The sequence below is a fragment of the Erinaceus europaeus genome, chromosome 7 (genome assembly GCF_950295315.1).
Source record: "Erinaceus europaeus chromosome 7, mEriEur2.1, whole genome shotgun sequence".
NCBI lineage: Eukaryota > Metazoa > Chordata > Mammalia > Eulipotyphla > Erinaceidae > Erinaceus > Erinaceus europaeus.
Window position 1 is genome coordinate 133,923,006 of NC_080168.1, and position 12,521 is coordinate 133,935,526.

Below are 12,521 nucleotides of genomic sequence, written 5' to 3' on the forward strand. Positions count from 1 at the left end.
TGCTGTATTGAGATCGTTTAATGCTCCTTAGGTGTTTCTGAATAGTCGATGCTTTTATTGCCATGAAAATGGTGTGTTTTCACATAGTTTTCTAGTTACTCGTTGCAAGAATATAAAGATACAATTGACTTTTGTGTATGGAGCTCCCATGAGAATTTGCTAGATTTGCTTATGAAAATGTGTTTTTTTTTTTAACAGTCCCTTAAGATTCTCCTGGTGTTTGTGAGTAGAGACAATTTCAGTACTTTCCTAGTCCTTATGACTTTTTATATTCTCAATGTGAGAAACCACATTATTTTTCTCATGTTAAACTGATTTTCCATTCTGGTGTAGGTACCACTCAGTAGTAACCTTTTTACATTTTAAAAGTTGTTTTACTAACAGTTTACTTAGTTTGACAGCCTATGGGGAATTTGACCTGAGGTCTGCTTTTCCTATAATGCCTTTTTCAGGGTTACTGCATAGGTCTGCTGGTTTCCTACATAATTTGGGGTGCACCTGGTTGAGTGCTTATGCAGCAGTACACCGGAGCCCAGGTCAAGCCCTCAGTCTCCTCCTGCAGGGAAACTTCACGAGTGGTGAAGCAGGCCTGCAAGGGTCTCTGTCTCTCTTCCCCATCTCTCTCAGTTCTCTGTCTCTATCCAATAATAAATAAATATAATAATAATTTACAAAGTGTTCCCTTTTCTATTTTCTGAGAGAATTTGTCTAAAAGTGTTAGTGTCTCTTAAAAGCTTGGCATTTGAACCTGATGTGTTTTGACGTTATATATAACATTTGACCTCTAAATTAAATTTCTTAGATAAATATGAATTTATTCATACTTCTAGTTTTTCCTTTTCTTCCTTTTTCTCTCTTTCTTCTTCCCTCCCCCCCTTCCTTCCTTCCTTCCTTCCTTCCTTCCTTCCTTCCTTCCTTCCTTACCTGAGCACTGCTTAGCTCTCACTTATTTTGGTGTGGGGGACTGAATCTGGGACTTTGGAGTCTCAGGCGTGAGAGTTCTTTGCATAACCATTATGCTATCTCCCCTATACATATACTTCTAGCTTTTACTGGGCCAGTTTTGGTGAACTGTTGTATTTTTAGGGGATCAGTTCATTTTATCTGTTAAATTCATTGGCATAATTCATAATGTCTTCTAGTTATTCTTTAATTGTTTTAGTATCATAATGATGTCTCTTCAAATCATAGCTAACACTGATCAAATAACTTTTAAAAATATTTTAATTTATTTATCATTGGATAGAGACAGAAATGGAGAGGGAGGTACAGATAGAGAGGGAGAGAGACAGAGAGTCCTGTAGCCCTGCTTCACCACTTTCTTTTCTCCCTTGCTATGTTCTGCTAGCTCTTTACTTAAATTTAATTTTCGTTCTAAGACTCAATTTTTGACTTTGTTGACTTGCTTTAGTTTCTGTATAATTACTTTGTGCAGTTTGATTCATTGTTCCTTTTCTTCTACTTACGTTGGCTTTACATTTTCTGGCTTCTTGTGGTGGAAACTTTCATTGTTCATTTAAAATGTGTATTAGATATTAAGATTTACATGTCTGCTGACTCAATCTCATTGACCATTGGCTTCTGTTTTTGTTTACTCTCTAGGTTACCACTGGGACTTTATGTCTGCATAGTTCCACTGCTACTACTGGTGGGCTGTCCTTTCTTTTTTGACGGTAGATGAGAAACAGAGAGGGTCAGAGAGATAAAGAGGAGAGTCAGAGAGAGGAGAGAGACGCTAGTATAGCTCTGTCACTTCAAAGCTTTCCCTTTGAAAGCTTCTATATGATGATGGGGGTTGACAGGTACATCCCACTGGTAGAGTATCTCCTGGCCTCTTTGGTTGCTCTGTAAACACTCCTATGGTGTGGCTTGCACTGTGCCCCCAGTGATTTCTTTGTGCCACAGAGTTGTCTCTGGGGCTTGGTGCCTGCATGACAGCCAGATAGTCATTTTTTTTCTTGTTTCTTTCAGGAAGAAACAGAAACACAGAGAAAGATAGACATCTGAAGCACTGTTCCAGCTCTCATGAACTCCCCCACATGTGGGGACTCGCGGCTTTACCAGGCCCACATGGCAATGAGTGCACGAAGTGTACTACTGACCACTGACCTCCATGCAGGTCAAATACCCTTCAGTTTGAAATTCTTTCAGGGCCCCGGCCCCTGTGTTATTTAGAAGTGTACTGCTTAATTTTTAGTTACTTAGTAATTTTCTGACAACATTTTGGTACTGGTTTCTAAGTTATTACTGCTTTGGTGAGAGAAGTATGATTCTATTCTTTCAAATTTATGGAGAGCTGTTTCACAATACAGATGTGGTTTATCTTGCTGAACATTCATTTACTTTTAAAAGAAATGTGTATTATGTAACAGCTGAGTACCGATTTCCATAGGTATCAATGGTGCCTTTGGGTAATAGTTTGTTGCCCTGGAATATAGCTCATAGGAAAGAAAGGGTAATAGATTTCCTTTCTTTATTGGCTTAATAATAAGACATTTTTGAAGATTTGTTTTATCTATTTCACATGATAGTTTCACAAGTGAGGGAGAGAGAAGCCAGAACACTGACACACATGTGTGCAAACCCCATGTCCACTAGCTGAGTCATTTTCCCACTGCTGTTTGTCAACTTTGTTAATAAGACGTTGGCTCACTGTTATTCTTCATAGATAATTGAGACATTTAAGGAAGTCATACAGTTAAACATTATGTCTTATGATGTTGTGGCTATTAATTTTTATCAATGATCTTATCTCATTTTTATCTACTAGGAGTCTCCTTAATTTGCCCCTTGAATCCTTTGACTTAGCCTCAGTGGTGTTTAATAGCTAGCTTGTTTTCTGCTATGGCGAGAGGTTTTGGTCATCTTAGAAAATGTCATGGCTCATTACTGGTATCAGTTATTTTCTTTAGGGAAAAATTGTCTTTTGACACCACAATATAATTATTAAGGATATTTATTGCTAATGAGTTGGTCATTATTCCTTGGTCTTTTCAGTTGACTGGAAGATAACCATTAAAGAAAAATGAAGAGGGTGGTGGTGCACCTGGTTAAGTGTACACATGACAGTGCTCAAGGACCCAGGTTCAAGCCCCTTGTGCAAGTAGGGACTTGCAGGGGGAAGCTTCGTGAGTGGTGGAGCAGGGCTGCAGGTGGCTTTCTGTCTCCTCCTCTCTCTCTCCCCCCCTTCCCTCTCAATTTCTCTGTCTCTATCCAATAATGACTAAAGATTAAAAAAAAAAAAAAAGAAAAATGAAGAGTAGCTGCTAAAGCTAGTGTGGGATGCAGTGTAGGGAGGTAAAAGAGTAGTTATGCAAAAGACTTTCATGTCACAGGCTCTGAGGCCCAAGGTTTAATTCCTGGTATCACCAGAAGCCAGAGCTGAGCAGTGCTGTGGTTAAAAGACAGAATGTACTAGTATTTACACATTTTAAAAATCCAAATTTAGGACTACAGGGTATTTGCCTAACTTACTTGATTATGTATTTCCTCTTATTTTATGCTGAATTGTCTTTTAATTAGCTGTTTTTATTTTTAATATTATCTTTATTTATTGGATAGAGACAGCCAAAAATCAAGAGGAGAGAGGGGAGCTAGAGAGGGAGAGAGGCAGAGAGACACCTCTGCAGCCCTGCTTCACCACTCACAAAGCTTGTGCATTGTAACATGTGCACTCAACCAGGTGTGCCACCACCTGACCCCTAAATTAATTTTTATTTGATAGGATGGAGGAAAAATGAGGGGACATAGAAGGAAAGAGGGGGGGGCTGCAGCACTACCACATTGCTAGTGAAGTTTCCCACCAGCCCTGCATGTGGGAACTTGGGGCTTGAACCTGGGCTTCTGTGCTTTGTAACATGGATACTCAGTCAGGTGTGCCACCATCTGGTCCCTCTGAAATGATTTTTTAAATAACAAATGAGATTATTTTAATAATCATACATATATATAATTTTATTAAATAACAAATCAGAATATTTTGAAATCATCCATGTATATATAAAAATACATAAATAAATATATTACTTATTTCTCAACCATGACTGCACAGTGGGCTCACCTGGGAATTTTTTTTAATACTGATACCTTGCTCTTATTCCCTGTGGCTCTCTGAGCTCATTGGTCTGCTGAGTGTCTCAGTCACTGGGATTTCACAGGTTTGCTCTGGTGATTGTAATGTGCAGAGTTGGGGATCACTGACACAGTAGTGTTGACTAGAAGCTACACTATTGTTACTAGTAGTACAGTCACACAGTTAACATGTATTTCTTTGCAGTTCTTACACTGTGTACCTGTAAGGATGTATATTACATTGTCATGTTAAAATATCTTGACATGTTTAATTTGTGTTTGCTTATACCATTAAATTGATACACAGCTAGATTCATTTATTTCACTTTGATTTTTAGGCATTTCTTCTGTAAATTTAATGTTTATAATTAAGTGGAGCACGTCCATGGCTTCAAATAGATCATTTTTAGAGAAGTCTCGCATCAGTCGTTTTACTCTACTTCCCTGTGTGTCTTTCTCATTTGTCATTGCTTTTTCTGTTTGTGATTTTCAAACTTTTAATGACTTTTTCAACTTCGATATCCCCTTATTGAGGAACATGGTTCTGAGAGAGGTGCAGTCACAGCTCAGCTTCCACCAACCCATCCTCTTCCACCAAAGGACACTCACGCTTTTAGATTTACTACAAACCGAGAAGAAAGCATGGTTCCCTTGTGCCCTGCCTGTGCCACACCTCCTGCCATCAGCACTGCTCATCCGTGCCGTGCCTGTGCTCCCAAGGACGAGTCTACACTGACACAGCAGAATTACCCACAGCTCACACTTCAGCTTAGCACTCACTCCAGTGGTGGACATCAGTGGGTTTGACAAACGTATGAGGATGTGCCCACCGTCACAGCAGCATACAGATTCTCCCTGCTTGAAAGCTCCTCAGCCTGTGCCTAGTCACTCCTCCTGCCTTTCCTCACCTCTAAGCATCCACAGGTCTTTTTGTTTCCATGATTCTACCTTCCCCAAACAGTATATAGTGAGAGTCATGCATGTATGTAGCCTTTCAAAGTTGGTCCCTCTTTTGTTCCCCTTCCTTTTGGAAAGGTGGATTTAAAGTACCTTTTAAAGTACTTTTCATGATTTGGCAGCTCATGACATTTTAGTACTATGGTCCATTGTAGACAATGGTCCATTGTCTGGATGTTCTGTAGTTTACCCATCCACTCATTCAGAGGACATCTCAGCTGTTTCCGACATCTAGCAGTTAGGAATTAAGCTGCCATGAACATTTGTGTACGTTTTTGTGTGGACATAAATTTCTAACTTCTTTGAGTTAATTGTCAAATAGTGCAGTTACTGCTTTTTATGGAAGCATAAAAAGCATTTCTTGGATTTAAAAGAAATTGCTAGAGGGGCCAGGCGGTGACGCACTTGGTTAAGCACGCACACTGCAATACGCAAGGATCCAGGTACGAGCCCCTGGTCCCCACCTGCAGGGGGAGAGCTTCATGAGTGGTGAAGCAGGGCTGCAGGTGTCTCTCTTTCTCTCTCCCTCTCTCTTTCCCTCTCAATTTCTCTCTGTCTCTATACAATAATAAATAAAACATTAAAAATTAAAGAACACATTTTTAAAAAGTTAAGAAAAAATAAAAGAAATTGCTGGATTGTTTTCTCAAATGACTTTTAAAATCAGTTTTTTGGGCCCCATGGTAGCACCTGGTTGACTGCACACATCACAACATGCAAGGATCTGGGTTCAAGCTCCAAGTCCCCAGTTGTAGGAGGAAAGCTGAAGCAGGTCTGCAGGTGTCTCTCTCTCTCCCTATCTTTCTCCCCCTTTCCTCTTGATTTTTCTTTGTCTCTATCCAAAAAATAAACTTAAAAAATAAAATTAGGGGCAGGGCTAGGTAGCATAATGGTTATGCAAACAAACTCTCATGCCTGAGGCTCTATAATCCCAGGTTCAATCCCCCATACCACCACAAGCCAGAGCTTAGCAGTGCTCTGGTAAAACATAATAAAAATAGTTTTTTATATACACACACTACTTTATTGGCATTTTTAATTTGATTGCTTGTAAGCTGTAGGTAAAATTGGCGATAACTATCATCTTCCATATTGAGTCTTCCTGTCCATAAGTAAGATTTATTTCTCCATCTATTTAGTTCTTCTTTAATATCCTTCATCATCTGTGTTTTCAGTTTTCCATATATATGTCAGATGTATACCTAAGTACTATTATGTTGGGTGGGGTAGGTACTAATGTAAGTGATGTTATGATCATAACTTTTCAATACAATTCCACTTGTTCATATATGTATGTATATAATCATCGACTGCTGTAATAATGACTTTGTACCTTGCAACACTGCTACAATTGCTTATTAGTTCCAGAATAATGTTGTGTTATTGCTTTTGAACTTTCTGCACATCATCTAATCTGTGGAAAACAGCAGCTGTGTTTTCCCTCATAGTCTGTGTATGTTTCCTTCTCTTGTCTGCCTCTATCTCTGAAAGATCATTTCATCTAAAATAGTCAGATTTGGGAACAGACAGTGTTACCTTCTCATTTGAAAAGTGTAATAAGCTTCTCCACTTCCTGGGTAGCAGATTATATGAATTTTCTTCTAGCCTGAACCCATCTTAGTAACAGGAGCATCTTATCTTTCAAAAACTATCAAGATAGTGCATTTGTGTCAACCCCATTCAGTCTGGACAACCAACTCTTTAACATCGAACAATGTCTTGATTTGGCAATCTGAATATCTTTTCATATATTTAACCTAGCCAGTGCTGATCTTTATATGGTTACTCAGAGCTTAAACCAGCTCTGTCTAACTCATGAAACACTGGTCCACTCTCCATTTGCCTGGGCAATATGTTACAGGTTGGGGTCTGCTTCTAGGCATAGGAGCACAGAGGTCACCGTGGGCGCTTTCTCCTGACGGTTATCCAGAAGGTACTTGATGCATGTCTCACAGCTGTGCCCTTGTTTTCTTTTCTCCCACAGTCACAGGATTTGACCTATGGGGTGCAGTAGTAGCAACAGGGGTGGTCTGCACATTCTACTGCACGTTGGTATGTCAAGAGCATCATTCTCCCTTCTCTGTACCACTTGCCTTGCAAAACTGAAAACGCCAATGCTTGTGTGCTGCAGACTGGGCTTTCACACACCTCCCGCTCTGCTCCCATCATCTACAGTGCCACTGTTGGAAGGGATATTCCATTTGGGCAGAATCTGGTTCTTTACAGAGTAGAGCTCACAAGGGACTCTCTCCTTTCATCTAGATCACTCAGTGTTCCCTGATCTTGCCTCTTAACTCATGTTTGCTGTTGTGATGAGACTTGCACACCACATGGGGCCATGTCTATGCTCATGTTACTCCTGAGGTTAGAGACCTGATAAGCTTCCCATAGCCTTCAAGGAGTGACTGTCATGGTGACCGGGTGGTGGTACACATTACCGTGAGCAAGGGCCTGGGCTTGAGTCTCTGCTTCCTTCTGCAGGGGTTATGCTTCACAAGCCAGTCTGTGGGTGTCTTTCTTTTTCCCTTATATCTCCCTTTCCCCTTCTTTATTTCTCTCTGTCCTGATTAATATAATGGAATAAATATAGAGAGAGGGGGAGAGAGGGAGGGAGAGTAAGGGAGGGAGGGAGAGAAAGGGAAAGGGAGAGGAATGGGGAGAGAGGAGGGGGGAGATGGAAGGAGAGGGAGAGAGAGGGAGGGAGGAAAAGGGAAAGAGATAGGAAGTGGGAGAGGGAGGAGCAGGGTGGAGGGAGAGAGGGAGGGAGAAGAAGAGGAAGGGAAAGAGAGAGAGTGGGGGAAAGAAGAAGGGAGAGAGTGAGGGAGAAGGAGAGGGGGAGAGAGGTAAGGAGAGGGAGGAAGAAGGAAGGAGAGGGAGTGAGAGAGGGAGGGAGGGAGAAGGGGGAGACTGAGAGAGAGGGAGGGAAGAGAGGGAGGGGAGAGGGTTAGAGGGAGGGGAGGGGGGAGGGAGAGGAAGCAGGAGAGAGCTGGCCTCTGGGAGCTGTGGATTTGTAGTGGCAGCACCAGGCCATAGTGATACCTCTGATGACAGTGTTTTTAAAAAGAGTGACAGTCACAGTGTGTAACAATCAGGACGGTGTGGTCATCAGTCTTGTCAGACCTTTTAGAAAACAGGATCCCTAGGAGGGCTTGGCTCAGACAAGGTCCCAGGTCCCAGAGAGGAGCACTTGGAGAGCATATTGCAGTGGTTCATGCAAAGCAACTTGAATCCTCTAGTAGCTGAGGGGACCGCTGGTGCACACTGGCTGGCTCTTGTCCTTCCTGTAAGATACAGTCGGTGGTATCTTTGGAAACTTGGTTCTAAACTGCCTTCTCGGCACTCCCCATCCCACGCTACTTGACCCCGGAATTAATATCTGGATTTACATGGCACACGTACTTTGATCTCTTTTCTTTTGTCTGCGTTTCTTCCTCTGCTGGCAGGACCTTGCATCTTTGCCTCTGCTTTTGTTTGAAGGCTTGTTTAAATATCACTATCAGAAATTCCACAGATTCTCACATTCTGATTTCATGTGTATTTCTTGGCCAACATCTGCATTTTTGTTGCTTTTTTCTCCTGTATGTTGAATAAGCATGACGATGTTAAATAGTGTTTGGTAAAAGCACAAGTCCTAATATACTTTTCCCCTCAAAAGGGTGGTCTTAAAGCAGTTATCTGGACAGATGTTTTTCAAGTTGGCATCATGGTGGCTGGATTTGCATCTGTGATTATACAGGCTACACTGGTTCAAGGTGGAATCAACACGATTATAAATGATGCCTATAAAGGGGGAAGATTAAATTTCTGGAAGTAAGTTAATATTTACTTTGGGTAATAAAGCACTCTTCTTGGGTAAAAATCAACACTCTATTGAAATAATAAGTTTGGAAAATAAATCAAGGGCAGAATACTAAAAATTGAAGTTGGCAATGTATAAAGGGCTTTCAAAAAGTCTATACTTTAGATTGTCAAGTCACTTTCAGTTGCATGGTCCTTAGATGGTGTGGCTTCTTCCTGAGAAGTGATTAATAGAATAAGTATTTCCTGCTAGGTTTCAAAGTCTGAAATATACTGAAGGGTAAGAGTGATGGGAACAGATCACGGAGAGAGAGAAAAGGAAAGGAAACATCTTAAGAGAAAAACAGTCAATGACAGTAATTCCATGGGGGCAAGTGATGGTGCACCTGGTTGAGTGCACATATTACAGTGCACAAGGACCCAGGTTAAAGCCCTTGGTCCCCACATGTGGAGGAAAGTTTCATGAGTGGTAAAGCAGGGCTGCAGGTGTCTCCCTTTCTCCGTCTTCTCTTCCTCTCAATTTCTATCTCTGTCCAATATAAGATGATACAAATATTAAACAAGACAGTGATTCCATTAGATAATTCTTAGGTAAGTAACAGTCTAGAGAATTTCTCTTTTGATGTTGTCCTGGCAATATTTACTATGTTACAACTTATATAGTCACATGCATGTATAGATATTACATTATACAGTAATCATTATATAATACATAGATCCTACATACCATGCATCATACAGTAATCAACATATAATACATAGATAATTTATGGCTGTGTCTTCATTTGTGAGTATAGCACAAGATGAAACTTGTCTTAAGCAGCTGTTCAGTTCAGATTATAATATGGAAGATTTGCTTTTTTTCCCAAAGGGAGACTAATGCCAACAGATATTTGCATCAGGTATAATCACAGAATCTCAAAGAATATTTAAACCACCTCCCCTTCTGCATCAGTAGTGTTAATCATGTACTTGGACATTTTCAACATGGATTGTTTTTTAAAAAACTTATTTATTAATGGGCTAGAAAGGGAAAAGAGAGAATATGAGTGAGTGAGTGAGTGAGTGAGTGAGTGAGTGAGTGAGTGAGTGGCTGGCTGGCTGGCTGGCTGGATCCTAGAGTACCACTCTGTTACATGCAATGCCAGAGATTGAACTCTGGATCTCATGCCTGAAAGCCCAGTGACACCACGTTTTGGGCCACTGGACTATTATTTTCTTTTTAGATATAAGCAGCCTTCCTATGAGACAAGTAAACTGGAATCACTGGCAAGAAGATCAAAACCTCATTTTGCACTTGGTGTGTCCCTTTTGGTTTTCTGAAAATAGGGGCTAACATTCAGAAACTAGACAGAGTCAGTGTTTTACTTGCTGGATTGAAATACAAATCAAGTCAGGCTATCTTATAATTTTTCCCTACTATGTCAAGGTTCTGTGGAAGAGCCGTTAATGGACCTAACTTGGCGTGATCCTATCCCTTAACTAGGGCGGAGCACGATGATTTGACTGTTTAATGGAGAAAATTTTTCACAAATCAAAGCTGGGTTGTCGTTACCAGAAAAGGGAGGGAAACAGACACAGACTGTGATGCTCAGGAGGACTTGTTGCTCCCAGATCTCCAGGAGGTCAGGCTAAAGGAAGAGGAGGTGGAGCCAAGCTATCTGCTGCAGACCACGTCACAGAGGGTGCTTGCTCTGCAGCACTGAACAGACGTCTACATTAAGGGGAGATTCGAAAAAACAAAAGATTCTCAAAAATTAGATTATGTAATGTGTGACCTTTACTTTAAAGCCCATCAACCACTAAGACGTACTGAAAAGTTTTATTGTCTATCTCTTGCTATTCTGTTTTGAGACTACATTGTGCAAAACATCTGCTCTGGTTGGAGTTGATGAGTTATCTTTTATGGTCTGTAGTTGGGATGTGTATTCTATAAGGCTTAAAACCACTGAATTAGGTACCCTAACCTTTTTTCTTTGCTTCTTTCCATTAGGTAAATAACCAAAACCCTTCTGGCTCTTGATTTTCACTAGCTAAGTTGATGAGAAAGGGTCATACCCTTAAGAGTCTTAGACTTTGATATTAAACTATTGTATTTCCATAGAAATACCGTAATTTGTCTAAAAAGAGGACACTCCAACAAGCCTAAAATGTAATATTTTACAGGGATTTGCACAACTTCATAATCTTTAGAAAGTTCATGAAAATCAAATTTTCAGAAAATTTCCAAGCTCACTTTGTTAGAGATGAACAAAATCATTTGTTTATTAAGAAGGCTTAAAAGTTTGGTGTGTTGCAGGAAAGACTATGGGGTGGGTGGAAGGGCTCAGGTCCTGGAACATGGTGCCAGAGGAGGACCTAGTGGGGGCTGAATTGTTATGTGGAAAACTGAGAAATGTTACACATGTATAAGCTATTTTATTTTACTGTTGACTATAAACCATTAATCCCCCCAATAAGGAAAAAATAAAGAAGGGTTGAAAGATGTACCAAGTAGGGAGGTTGAATTTTCTTTGTAATTACACTTTAGGTTTAAGTACATGTCATAAAGCAACTTTTAATTGTTAGCATTTACCCTGTGTACACCCTGTCTTAAGAACTCGTGCTTCAGATGACTTGGTAACTGTAGCACATGAATTGACTAGCTTCTTGAGCCTCACAAAGGACTATGACTATAAATGTACTAGAAGTAAGATTTCATACACAGACGTGTATGCACATGGGACTTTCTCTCCTCTCCGCATTTCATGCTTTTTAATGATTATAGTATGGCAGACTTTGCTAAACAGCAATTACCTAACATCATGGTAGAATAATTTTTTTTAATATTTATTTTATTTATTTATTCCCTTTTGTTGCCCTTGTTGTTTTATTGTTGTAGTTATTATTGTTGTTGTCGTTGTTGGATAGGACAGAGAGAAATGGAGAGAGGAGGGGAAGACAGAGAGGGGGAGAGAAAGACAGACACCTGCAGACCTACTTCACCGCCTGTGAAGCAACTTCCCCTGCAGGTGGGGAGCCGGGGGCTCGAACCGGGATCCTTATGCCGGTCCTTGTGCTTTGCGCCACCTGCGCTTAGCCTGCTGCGCTACAGCCCGACTCCCGGTAGAATAATTTTTACAAGTGTTTGGATGTTTACAACATTCAGTGGCCTCAGTCCCACCCAGAATCTCTAAATCTCTGAAAACATCTATTTTATTTTGCTGAACTTGAGTTAGGAATGTTTATATTTCAGTTAGAAGTTTATGTTTCTAAATAAATTTGTGAATAGTTCTGTGTTTGTGTACTTCCATAGTAATACATTGGTTGCTTCAAAAATATTAAGATTTATGTGGAGTCCTCTGCCAGTAGTTCAGAAGTGTCTTCTCTTTCTTTCCATTTAGTTTTGACCCTAACCCCTTGCAAAGGCACACATTCTGGACAATTATTATAGGAGGGACCTTCACATGGACCAGCATCTATGGTGTCAACCAGTCACAAGTGCAGAGATACATTTCCTGTAAAAGCAGATTCCAGGCAAAACTGTAAGTCTAAGTGTGTTATCTGAGTTATTAATAACCATCAACTGTCTTTCTGGAAACTAGTTCAGTTTTGCTAAGTTTATGTCTTTTGCATTATGAAATTCCAAGAGATGTGCAATTACCTACAAAAAGATCAAGTGGAGCACAGTAGTAATTTATATTTCAAATTGGATA

The 12,521-nt window shown here is 40.3% G+C and overlaps 1 protein-coding gene across 1 annotated transcript in view; it reads left to right on the plus strand.

Moving 5' to 3' along the window:
- SLC5A8 (solute carrier family 5 member 8) overlaps positions 1-12,521 on the plus strand; it is a 56,580-nt gene that overhangs the window by 15,113 nt on the left and 28,946 nt on the right. The window contains exons 4-6 of the mRNA XM_007538081.3: positions 7,013-7,080; positions 8,684-8,838; positions 12,210-12,350. Coding sequence (XP_007538143.1) covers positions 7,013-7,080; positions 8,684-8,838; positions 12,210-12,350 — 364 coding nt within the window. The remainder of the gene's footprint in view (positions 1-7,012; positions 7,081-8,683; positions 8,839-12,209; positions 12,351-12,521) is intronic.